This window comes from Meleagris gallopavo, chromosome 2 (genome assembly GCF_905368555.1).
Source record: "Meleagris gallopavo chromosome 2, MGAL_WU_HG_1.1, whole genome shotgun sequence".
Taxonomy (NCBI): Eukaryota; Metazoa; Chordata; class Aves; order Galliformes; family Phasianidae; genus Meleagris; species Meleagris gallopavo.
The window spans coordinates 76,916,886-76,929,996 of NC_139405.1; the positions used below are offsets into that span (position 1 = coordinate 76,916,886).

Consider the following 13,111-nt stretch of genomic DNA (forward strand, 5'->3'; position numbering starts at 1 on the left):
CGGTTGCAGCCCAACACAAGATCTCATTAATAACCCTTCAGCAACTGGGAAATCTTTCCTTTCCCGTATGTTCTCCTCACTGTTGGATTGCTAAGGCAGGTTGTAAGATCTCATTTTTTGTAGCTATCTAACAGCAGGTTGAGACATGAAGGCAAAAGAGATGACATCCAATGCTCCTTCTAGTCACTTTTTCTAGGACTATTTCTTGTAGAGAATTTTCCATATATCCATAATACAACTGGGGAGATTTGCAGACAAAGACACATTAAAAAATTGAATGGAGGGAAACAGGAGGAGAGAGTGGGGAGTCTTCAAGAATATCTACTCCAGAAAAATCTTCAGCAGGAATTTTAACACTGTGCTGTATGAACCATTTGGGAAAAAGAATGAGGTGCCTGCTAGAAGAACAGCAAAACCACTGTCAGAAATACCTTCATAATGTATAAACCTTACTGATTTATTTGAATGAGGGTTAAGTCTTTAAAAATACCATTATTGTATGCTCAGCCATAAGAAAAATAAATAATAAAATCTGCCAGTTAAAAAGATTTTATTAGCTTTATTGTACAGTGCATTTTTCTGTAATAATCACCTCCCGCTGCAGATGTAATTGTTGAGTATTATTCCTCTGTGGTTCAAATATTGGATACAGTCAGCATTAAAAGTTAGGGATGCAATGTCATAAGAGATGGGTATGATTTTGTTTTTATTAGTGGTTGAACATGATGAACAGAAACAATACCAGAGAGAATAACAGATAACAGAAATAATTGTACCAGAGGAGGTTTGGGTTAGACATAAGGAAGAACTTCTTCAATAAGAGAGTGGTCAGGCACTGCAATGGCTGCCCAGGGAGGCGGTGGAGTCGCTGTCCTGGCAGTGTTCAAGAGGCGTCTGGATGAGGAGCTGTGAGATATGGTTTAGTGCTTGTGGTAGCAGTGGTAGTGGGAGGACGGTTGGACTAGATGATCTTGCAGGTCGTTTCCAACCTTGTGATTCTATGATTCTATAATGATTTGGGGAAGACAGGAGGAAATTCATACAGCAAACATTGAAGTAAATTGTTTCTGAAGTCTGATTACATAAGGGATAATATGGCCACATTGACTTTCACCTGAATTAGCTGTTAATTTGCATACCTTTAATAGCAGGAACAAGGTGAGTCAGGACAAGTTCTTAGCAGGGGTCAGATGTCACAGCTGTTACAGTGATTCCTGGTGTAAACTAGAGAGCTTTTTTCATTTTATTTTTAAATAGACCGTGTTGCAACACTGTGATAACAATTACATTAGTGCACCTTGCTCTCTCTGGGACAAAAGTATCACCTTTATTACCATTCTATCTGAATGGTTTCAACCTACCTGTGAAGAACTGGGGGGAGAGGGGGAGGGGGAAGTTTCCATTTTGCTTTTTATTTTTATCATGACCAAAGGAGGCCTGCAGTGCGAGCCTGATGTCCCTGATATGCCTATTTAAGGTAAAATTCAGAACTTGGGCAGGAATTGAGCTATCCAGACAAGCATCAGGAAGGCTAGATTGTTAGTCACAGAGGCTTCAAGTCTGAAATTTGTTCAAAGCCTGTTATTAATACCACTCTTCACAATGCTTCCTGAGGGGGTGGAGGCTGGGAGAAATTTATTTACTGAGCTTGCTGCTGACTAGCTAATCAAGTTTCAAGAAGCATAACCTGGAACCCTTCCAAATTCCCTTTGTTAATTAACCCCAAGTGAACTTTTAGGAGCTACTTAACAGGAAATTTGGAAAAGGACAGGTTTTGGGAGAGCCTCTTTAATAGGAGATGAGGTAGCAGGATGGATATAAGGCCTACAGAATGAATGAAAGTTTAAAATAGTTTCAACATTCTCATCTTTGTTGCTGCTTGACATTGCGACATCAGGGTAACAGCAAAAACCTCAATCCCTGAGTAGTTTTCTAGTCATTAACTTAAAGCTGTGTACTTCCTCTAGCACGGCCGCAGGATCCATATAAAAGTTATTTCTCTTTACATCAATGAATCAGGAAGAACACAGCCACAGACCTATAGCACACAAACAATTTTAGGACATGCGGCAAAAAAATCCAACAGACAGTGGCACAAACTGGCCGAACACCTGCCTTGCACTGCTCTCCTCTGCTCTCCATCCCTACCAGTCGTAGCCCTGCTGCTCCTCCCCTCCCTGAAGCTGATAGCAGCTCACGCTGAGCACCGTACCGAGCTGTGCAGCCGATCCCCTCCAGAGAAGGGTAGATTTCACCGGTGTTTAATAATAACATAATGAAAGCGAAACTCGGTTCCTGTTAGGGCGGGCAGCCCCGGCTCCACGCACAGCTGAGGCCGGAGGAGCGCTCCCAGCTCAGGGCCCACCCGGGCGCGGGTCCGCCGGCAGCACCGCGCGCAGCACCTGCAGGCATGGAGCAGCTTGGCTCCCGGGGCATCGCCGCGTCATCTTCCGCACAAAAATGAGCGTGAGGAGGCAGGAGCGCTGTCGCAATTCCTCCCTAGCAGGGATTAGGGAGCAGCCTGTTGCCGGCAGCGCTCGGCATTAGACGCAGCGAGGCGGGGAGCGGCCTCAGCACCGAGGCCTTCTCCTCCCGGAGGGGGCTGGCTGACCGCCCCGGCCGGGGTGCGCCGGTGGGTGACTCAGCGCGGCGCCCTGTGACCCCCGCCTGGCGGCGGCGGTGCCTCGTCGCGGCTCTTCCCCCTCCTTCGCTCCCTCCCCCACTCTCTCTCTCTTTCCCCGCAGGATCATCCCACCCCGACGGGCGGTCACCTCAGCAGGAGGAGTCGCCGCCGCTTCGCCTTCTCTCCCGCAGGACCTGACGGCAGTACGCTTCGCCGCGCCGAGCCCGTCGCCATGCAAGCAGGGAAGGCAGCCGGGAGCCGGGAGGGCGGCAGGCCCCTACAGCTCACCATGAAGAGGGGCTACGAGGTGCTCCGCGACCCGCACCTCAACAAGGTAGGGGTGGGTGCCAGCCCTCTGCCCTCCGCCGCCTGTCTGCGGGCTGGGCCGTGCCGTGCCGGGCGCTTCCCCTCCTATGGAGCCTGTAGCAGGGCTCTGCCGCTCCCCGGGCTCACCCTTCCTCTCTTCGTATTACTCGACGAGGATGCTGGTGGGCTTTCACGTGCGGGTTTGCTGCTCCGCTACCAGCTACAGTGCTTTCTGGCCCCCCATCCACAGCGTCTTGCTCTGCTTCCTTGGGCAGCGTGTGCGGGCCCACGGGTACCGGTGGGCTTTTGTCACGGTGTTTCTGCTGCCAAGTCCAGTGCCCGTTCCCCCGACCTGCATCAGAGGATGCATTCCCCTTTTGGGAGATGCTGTAGCATAGGGAAACCTGTTCATGGCATCTCTCATGCACTTAAGGTATGCTCAGCTTGATAAAGTTTGTAAACATGTGAAATGACTTGGACTAAGAGAAAAGGTGAGTATGCATTTGTACAGTGCTGATATAGCTGTGGTGTTCAAATAACAAATACTTCATTGGCTTGCTGGGCCTTGGATTTGTTGCTAAAATGAAATAAGAGGAGGGTCAAAGGTAGGCAGTCAGCCTTGTGTAGCACATGAGACGTTGGTTAAGCCCATAGCCACAGCTTTGTCCTTTTGTGTCAGCTTTACTGCTTGGCTTCTGTTTGTGCTCCGACTGGTACCTCTGCTTTGAGACATATATACAGTCATTTCACTTACTGCCAAGTTGTATGAATTGACAAAAACTGTGTCTTCAGCCTTACCGGTGAGGTTGACTCATCAGTAAAAGCTCCATATATTAGTTGGATGAATGGCGCTTCTGTTAGTGCGGGTGCTTGGATACACAATTTCTTCAGTGGGTGTGTGGTGTCTGTCTGTGCCCTGTGAGGTCAGGTAAAACGGGAACTAACCAAAAGGTGAAAATCCCAGAAAGAACCGACGAGGGGCTGCTTCACTTCGGATTGCTTTTAGCAATTGCAGTGTTCATAGAAAAGATTGATTCAGAATAACCGAGGGCGACTGATTGCTACCTTTTTCCCCTCAAACATCTTTCTCTTGAACTGCATAGCTGCAGATGAGATGCTGAAGATGAAAGCTCATGGTTAACTTCTTGGCTTAGACTTTACTCTTCCACTCCTCTTAGCTGTGTGATGGCACACATGCTGCATAACAGAAAAGCCTGGAGATGTATTCTCCCAGCCACCTTCTCCCAGCTCACAGAGCATTCTGAAAGATGCAGGAAAGGTTGGCTTGCATCTCCGTGCTTGCCTGTGAGGAAAGTCAGGTCCATGGCCAGGAGGAGACAAGCAAGCTGGTTTTGAGATAGGTGATCTTTGGTGGGTATGGATGTATCATATCTTACAAGATGTGGAAGGGCAATGAATTAAAACAACAACTGAGAGCTTAACATGGTTACCTTTCTAATGGTTTGTGATAGTTTGCATGCATAGGAGCTGGTACTCCACGTTCACTTTCAGATGCCAAGGCTGTTAAACAAACATCAGGTTGTATGGAAGTCAATCTGAAGCTGACAAAATACCTCCTTTAATGATTCTAAAGTACAGGACTTGTTTGCAGTTCTGAAGAAGTGCCAGAATTTTTTGCTATCTCATGGGCTCTGCTTAAGGGCTACAATTAGTTGGTATCAGCACTTTTTTTTTCGGTACTGTGCCAGTTCCAATAGTCCTGCTTGCAAACGCTTGGCAAAAGTAGGCAGTGAGCACCAAGCAGTGGTATCTATCTGTGACCTAGAAAAGTAAGACAAGATGCGTGTTCGTTACTACTTGAATCTTGGCTGATATTCCTTGTCTCTCTTCTGTGATAAGAGTAATACTGTACTGTAAATAAAATTCAGTTTTTGCAACTTACATTGCAAAATTCAGCAAGTCAAAGCTGAACATTGAAGAGGTGTTTTCAGGGACTCTTCAGTCACATCCATTGGCCTGGCAAGCAGGTAAAAATAAAACTCAAATGCGCATGCTATGTGCAGAAAGCTGCAGCTTGAGTCCTTGAATAGTATCTCCATTTTATCAAAGAGATTTAAAGAAAAATTTTATGAAGAATCATTTATACTTGGACTTCTTTTAAAAATAGAGGTAAGAGGAAATAAGGAGCATGAGTTTGGATACCTAACAGCACCTAGTGCTCTGCTCATCCAATAATGAAGATGGATCTGTGCATTTGTGGAATTTTATATTTAACCTAAATGGTTGGGATAGGTGAGAAGGAGGAGTATAGGAAGGTCAGGGTAAACATCCAAATTTCTTCTTTTTCCTTTTATTCTACCTTGACAAAATTTCCAGACACAGAAGAGCACACACAACACTGAAATATGTCCTTCACGATTCAGTTTTCAAATCTCTTATTCTTCATGCTATAAAATTCACACACCTACTAACTTAGTGGGCTATGGCTGGATTATTGTTATTATTATTTGATTTGTTTTGTCCAGATAAGAAGCCATTACTTTTTTCTTTTTGATGCATCAAAAATCACATGGGACAGCGGATCTTAGCACACTGAGTCAATTACATGAGGATGCACGATTATGTAAGGACACAAGTTTAAGCCTATGAATGATAGTCATGGTTCAGTTTATCGTATATTATTTTTAAACTCTATAGATCTGCAGCATCTTTAGAAACATCTTGTAACTTTTTTTCTTGTGCAACTGAACCCTGTGAGTAGGAATTACAAGGAAAGCAAGCAGAGTTGTACTACTTTTCATTGAAAAGAAATGCATTAGGAACTTTTGGCAGCAAGCTATGTGCTCCTTAAATTGATGAGTTACAGCAGTATGACAACAATTGGCTCTTTCCTCCTGTAAATCTTTCATTTATGCTTTACTCAACATGAGGGCTATTTTTAAGCACATAAATCATAAAGACACTTTATGCTAAACTTTTATCTCACATTTAATTTTTTACCCTTAAGTATTCTTTAAACAAGTCAGAGTTTCCCTTAACCTGCTTATTTTCAAAATCTTGATGTGAAGATACGCAAACGTGTATTTTAATTCCAAACTTTTCAAATAGTCTTTATTGGTTGCCAAGTCTAAATGCTTGCTTGATTGAGAAACTGGGCCATTCAGGGACTGCTTTTATATTTCAGCAAAGCAATTCAGTGAGCAGAAAAGAAGTGGTTCTGTTAAATCTAAGTGCTGGATGGCTCTTTCTCTTCACCAGATAATTCATTTTAACTACTATCCTTTAACTGACCACTGTCATTGCTAACTGTGGCATGCTTGTAAAATGCTAAAATGCTGACCCCTTTTCCTTCTTTTCCTTTATTCAATTTCTACTAAAGTGGTGGAGGATTTCAGAACAGACCATTTGATGGGTCTGCTGAACACCTGGAAGTCCCAGATCTCAGTCCCTCCTGCAATGGCAGTGATGTTTTATCCTTAGTACCTCCTGTAAGTGAGGCACTTGGATTCCAAAGGGTCCTCAACTTACTTTTACTTATTTTAATGTTAATATTAGTTGTTGCTTGGAGTTGACTGCGAGTCTATTGGCTTGCTACTGAAATCACTGTACAATGGCCAATGGAAAAGACCATTTATCCCAGTGTCATATTTCTGACAGTGGCCAAAATGGATCCCTCAGGAAGAGTAAAAGAATGGGGAGATCAGTTCAGTTGAAAGGGATCCTAAAAGCTCATCCAGTCCAACTTATGAAGGAAGACTCTAGTGACATTTTCCCAGAATAATAACTCCAGGCTGAGAGAATGAGCAGTTTATGATAGGATTAGTAAGGTTTCAGTGCTTGGTTTTCCTATCGGGTTACATGAAATGCATGTACTAATTTAATTTTGAAAATATATTAATTTTTTTTTTTTAATTCAAGTAAAATTATCTGAGTTAAACATTTACTACCTGCTTCACTTCTATGTTTCAGACAGTAGGACAAGAATGCTTATGACTATTTTTGTAGGAACTCTTTTATTTGCAGTATGTGTGAAAGGGCTTTAGAAAAGATTTCTGTTCTTCATTCCACTTCTCTTATTCCAAGACAGGTTTGTCTGCTTAAGCAATCTTTGATGCAAATACGAGTGACTTCCCATAGCTGCTACTGCACTCTACATTACTATGTTACAATGTTTGGGCAGGGGAAGCTTGTGGTGACTGCCTTACACAAGTTACAAGGACATTCTCACTTTCTGAACAAAACAACTTTGTGTGCAAGAGATAACTTTTCTGCTGGGGCATGTGGTGATCTGAGAGCTGTAAAACTGAGACCTGGGGCCATTTTCCTTGCTAACCTTCTGAGGGAGGGAAGACGTCCAATTTCCTAAGTTGTGTATGGGGAGGATATTCTGTGAAAGAAAAACTGCAGGCTGTTTTAGTCACTTGTTGAAGGCAAGATGCTGTGGAGAAGGGCCTTCCACAGCCCATTCTGTGTCAGGCTTGGTAAGGGCAAGCTCTGTAGAAGTGGATCATTGGATGTAGTGCCACCTCACTTATCCTCTCTTTTGCAGTAGCAAGGTGAATGAAGCAGCCCTGAGGGAGACCAGACTTGTCTGCTAGAGCAAGCAGCCAAGCAGGACCAGAGGTGAAAATTCTCAGGATGAGTATAGAGACTAGAAATAATAAGGCAAAATCCCCGCTAGCATATGAAGTATGTTTTTCCACCATGTCTTCTGCATTGAAGAGTATCTTCTAGAAGGTCAGATAACCCATACAGCTGAGCAGGACAGAGTCCAGCCCTTTTTTTCTGGAAACAACTCTGGAAGGAGACAGGTCAATAGATAGTCCTACAGGAAAAGTAAGGAGTTGGTGATTGTAAGGGTACAAAGGGGTCTCGATAATGTGCACATGTGTAAGTAAAATGTGAGTAAAACAAATGATAGAGAAGAGCGTGGATCCAGAGATCTTTCTAAAATCAATTCAAGAATGTGCAGTTTATCTTTTGGGAAAATAGAGGTATTTCAATCAGTTTATTTTTCCATCATATACTATTTTATGGGTACAGTCTGCAGTGCATTTTGCCTTCTGGTGCTTTTTTTTCTGATTAAGTAGGTAAGTTGCACTGGTTAGCATTATATTCCCTTCCTTCATTTGGCTTCTGGTTCTTTGCTTGCATTTATGAAAAAGAATGCTGAGTCAGCACAGCAGGAAGAAAGCTCTGTGACTTGAATTAGAAGCAAATAAAATAAATGAAAAGTTGTTATGTAGCAAGCTATATAAATATAAGCTTCTAGCAACTGGAAGTTGCAAGAAACTGAAAGAGTTGTTTCGCTGTGAAGTTGTTTCAGACATTAAAATTAGTTTTGGTTGTGTAATTTTCTTGTAAACCTCAGTAACTAAAAGCAAATAAATAAACTCAACTCTTTTTCTTGAGACTACTTGAATAGCAACAGTGCTGGCACAGAGCACCATCCAGGCAGGATTTGGGTATTTAAAGCAGATTATATGTGGTTCTCTACAGTAGGTTTTATAGAGAAGCTGGAATGGCATGCAACTTGTGGGTTGTATTTTATTTTATTTTATTTTAATTTCATTGATGGATGCTTAAAATATGATCTGGCTTGATCAGAAATTGTACTTCTATCTAGGTAAAATAAACTGAAAAGAATATGCCTTCTGTGGAAAACACCTCTCAGAGTCCATACGTTCTTATTTTGCACTTTTCCCTTCATGCATTAAATTCTGCTGTATCAGTCACTTGTACCGAACTGTTTCTGGAGAAGACAGAAGTTGAAGCTAGGGCAGACACAAGCTTCTCCTACCCTGCTTCCCTCTCTGAGGAGCTGAGGAAGCGAAATTCATGTGATAGTGATGTTTGTTACTAACCTGTGACCCCAAGTTGAATTGTGCTTGGTGGTTAAGTACTTGTACACGTGCAATCTTTGCTTTTCATGCTTTTCCTTTTCTGACTGCGCAGTGGTTCAGATGTAAGCTGTGTATTTGGTGCATAACTGACTTGTGTTGGTTGATGCTGGGAAGCTGTGCTGAAGGCCTCATTGCTCCACATTCCGATGACTAAGTGGCAGGGGCTGTCTGCTGTCATGCTAGATGTTGTTGATGAAGGTCCAAAAGCATCAATACCAGAGAGCTCTGAGGTCCAGTGTAGCAGGGAGAGTAACACAAAAAATAGGGAAAAGGGTGAGAACAGAAAGAAGAGCGTTGATGGACGAGCATACCTGTGTGCACAGGATGGTCTGGTCAGCCCCCGTACTTGAAACAAAGAAATTGTATTCTGTGAGCACTGGTAGGAGTTAAACAGTTAGCATGTGCTGGAACCTATTGTGCTTTCTTTTTATCTTGCTACATAGTAGTGTTGGGCACAGTGGAATGCTTTTTAAAAAGACAAGCAAGCTGGTTGCATTCCTTCAGCACAGGTGCAGTGTCAGGGAGGAACAGGCATCTGCTAAGTGACAACTGGTGAATAATAGATACTCATTTGTGTTCATGTATCCATTGTCCTCATTCGATGCTGACTGAGATCTGCCTGTTGAGACAAGTACCTGTGAACTTCTGACCCAGAGATGTGCACACATGCCTGTCAGCTGGGCATGGAACTGAATATGAAGAACTGTATTTTTTTGTGGTGTTGTTACCATGATATCTCAGCAGTGCTTAGACGTCTCAGGCATCAATAAGTTGAATTGCAAGTGGGTATAAATTAACCTGGATCCCTTCACTTCCGTGAATAGTGGTTTATTTCATCTCAGTGTAACACATGATTTGTGTTTAAAAAGATGGTGATTTGTGAACTCCTTTTAAAAAGACTTTTTCCAGTCAAATTACCAAGGCCATCGTTGAAAGACTCGATCTTACAGCTTCTGAAAATAAAAAAGCATTTCATAACATGTAATAAGTTAGTGGGAATCTTAAGACTGCCTTAAGGGATTGTCAAGATTATGTACATTCAAGACACCTCCAGGAGCCTGAACAACCTTGACATACAGCCTGTGGAATTTGGGTTAGAACATAATCACAAGTGAGGTCACGGCTTTTCACAGTGATGATGCATACGTGTAGGGTGATATATGAGAATGACTAAGGACTTAATTTTGATGCTGGTTTTAGTAGTTTAAAATCAGAATAAATTAATGGTAAAGGGGTGCAAGAGGGGATACTGCTTCAAAACTGACACAAAATGAGCACTGGTGTTTTAATCCTACAATAATCCTCCTTTGCCACTGTTAGAGTCTGAATCCCGTTAAGCTCCTCAGACTTTTAAGACCTAATTCCAAGGAGCCCATCTAGAAGTAAAGTTTGAAATATGGATGTAGTGTGAAAGTTAAATAATTTTTGACTAACCAGATCTTTCTGAGATTATAAAGGCTGTAGTCTAATTTTAAAAATATTAGATAACATCTTTTTAAATAAAATAATGAGGATAACTTTAAACCTTTGTGTGACTTTAGGAGAAAATATGTTGTGGAGGAATCTAAAAAATTTTCTGTTATTAGACAGATCTCCAAATTAATTTTGTATTTGAATTGTGTATTACTTTTTTAAGGAAATTGTTTAATAGAAAACCCCTTAATTGTATTCATAAGAAAACAAGTTTTGGTCTTATCGTAGTTTAAGCTTTGCTAATGTAATGCACTGCATAATACAGGAAGCAAAAATCCTGACTTAGTAGAAGGTGAAGGTCACAGGGCACCCTGGAGAGAATTCTTGCAAGCTTTCTGTTGAAATCAGTCTCTGTAGTTTACTTGAATACTATTCCCTAGTCCTGTGTGAAATACAACGCTGCTTGAGGTTGTTTACGATGCAGAGGAAGTGCAGAATAAATGCTTTATAAATGCATAAACTATACACAATATAGAACTGGAAAAAAAAAAACAAAACAGAACATAGTACTTGTCTACTAATTTGAATACTTAGGACTTTTGGAAATATGTCAGGACATAATTGTCTGGCATAAAAGTTCAGAATGCAAGTTCGTCACTGTTTAGCTCTTAATATAAAAGCATAGGGCAGCAATGCATTTTACCTTTGCATGTTTATGCTTTGCTTACTCTATTGTTAAAGTAGCAACAGTTGCGTGTTTCTAGCTTAGGAAAAAAAACCTGATTTTTCTCCAATAATTAAGTTAGTATTAAAACAGAAGTCACTCTTCTGCATTTTTCCTCACCTTTCCATAACATAAATACCCCTATAAGTGATATGAAAAATTACAAAGACATTTTGTTCAATAAAACTTAGTTTAAATACACTGAGTCTTCAGTTCTGAGTTTGTATTTTAGATCAATCTATCTTGTTAATGGATAGCATGTACCTTACTATGAAGTTTAAATGATTTTGGCGTCTGGTTCAGGCTGAGATATCTCAGATTAGCTTTCTTTCCCTTGTCCCCATTGAGTGATACATTATCAAGTTTGCTTCTGGAATGGAGATATGATAGTATTGTACCTGTGCCTTTCAAGAGCAGAAAATAATTGTTATGAAGTACATAATTCCCTTTCCTACAGATATAATTTTGGTTTTCACTAATGACATCTAAAAAGTCTTTGCCTTAAGTCTTTACTGGAGACAAGATCACATTTGTGACAACAAAGTACATTATAATGTTTTCAGTAATAGCCTTTATCTGACTTATTGGATTTCTTTCTGCAGGTATCTGACCTTAGAAAGCAGATTTGTATGTGGAGATATGCTTACAAAATAGGAGTAAAACCTCTTTATATAAATAGTACAAATGCGCTCTGTTATTACAGATAGAAGTCAAAATGTGAGAACATTGCAGAGCTAAATTAAAATGAATACCTGAGTCTGTGAAGCACTGGAACTTGATTTTATTTGGCTTGAATCTATTGAATTACTGTGCAGTGTTATTTTGGAGGATGTGGGCAGGAGAGACACACCTGCCACAGAAAGCCGATCTATAGGTACATAGGTAGTTTTATAAAGGTATTACGGTGCTCTTGCATCTTTGTTCCTTACACACACTTCTCTGCTCTGAAAACTACTAGTTAATAAACTCAGGTTACATACCTTTGAGGATTAGATTTATCAACTACATTGTTTTCTCTAAGCAGAGGCTGGATAAGGCCTTCCTCTTGCTTGTGTGATAGGGGACTTGAATGTTAGTTTATTTATTAGGTCATTCAAGGGTCAGATATAGAAATAAGGAATGCCAATTATATTAACTTGATAATTCTGAAACGCTTTTCACTTTGTTTACAGCACATAAATTCTGTCTTAGGTTTAGAACTATGCTGTGGAGAAATAAAATATGTTGACTAGATGAGAATATTCAGTGTGTTTGTATGAACAGGTATCAAGAAAGTTAACTTACATGCAAACTGTTGTTTTTTTTTCTGCTTTGAAGGTAGCTTTCACCACACACCCTCAGCAGCTACTTGAAAACAACATTTTATCTAAACTCAGGAAAAGCAGGAGATCTCATTTTGCATTTCACCAGAGAAACTTAATCAGTCCAACTTAGACTGTAGCAACTGGCATGGGGTTAACCAGCAAAACAAGTGTCCTAGGTCAGGAGCCAGCCTGAAACTAGATCCCCTGCTCTTCTGCCATCCTGGAGAGAAAAGCCCTCTGCCTCCTGAAGTAAAGGGATAAACTTAAAATGGAACATTTAAAACAAAAAAAAAACAAAAAAAAACAAAACAAAAAAACCCTCACCCTTCTGAGATTTAATTCTTACCCACACATGCACACACAAATACACAAAGGTAAGATAAAGAGAGAAACTCTTTGAACTAAGGCAATTTCCTAAACTTCTTATTCACACACAGATTCTGTCTTCTGGACCTAAGGTTACTGAGTCCTCCAATTATTTTCCTGCACTAAAGATGTAGAAGGTAAACATGGGCAAGAAGAGAAGATGAATATGGGGAAAAAGGACAATTTATTTGTCACAGTGTTCCACTAGCAGTTCAAAGAGTGTGACCAACTGTCACCCTTTCTGGTTTACTTCGAGGTGTATTTCAAAAACTTTTAATTTAAATTTCAGGGTTATTAATGAATATGGGCGCACACTTTTCCCACCCCTTTCATGAGATCTACTTCTGCAAGAGAGACAAAATATTTCAGTAAGTTGGGCACTGAACTGGAAACTAGGTCAATAATTTTGCTTTCTCATCTGTAAAAGGAAGCAGCATTTGAGAATTTTTCAGAATGAAAAGCAGTGTAAACTATTAGATATTGTGAGGTGAATCTTGTATTTCAGTGATCT

At 41.0% G+C, this 13,111-nt stretch overlaps 1 protein-coding gene and 1 long non-coding RNA gene across 4 annotated transcripts in view; one reads left to right on the top strand and one right to left on the bottom strand.

The window, feature by feature from the left end:
* Positions 1–679: 679 nt before the first annotated feature.
* Positions 680–1,836, bottom strand: LOC146545044 (uncharacterized). The gene is made up of 2 exons (XR_014881502.1): positions 1,140–1,836; positions 680–1,006 (listed from the first exon to the last, which is right to left on the bottom strand). It is a non-coding gene; the product is annotated as an uncharacterized LOC146545044 (long non-coding RNA).
* Positions 1,837–2,284: 448 nt separating this feature from the next.
* ME1 (malic enzyme 1) overlaps positions 2,285–13,111 on the top strand; it is a 156,931-nt gene continuing 146,104 nt past the window's right edge. Inside the window, exons 1-2 of one of the 3 annotated variants that reach the window (XM_010707673.4) lie at positions 2,285–2,632; positions 2,745–2,957. In XM_010707673.4, the coding sequence (XP_010705975.1) occupies positions 2,856–2,957 (102 nt within the window). In that variant the 5' untranslated portion in view covers positions 2,285–2,632; positions 2,745–2,855. 3 annotated transcript variants of the gene reach the window in all.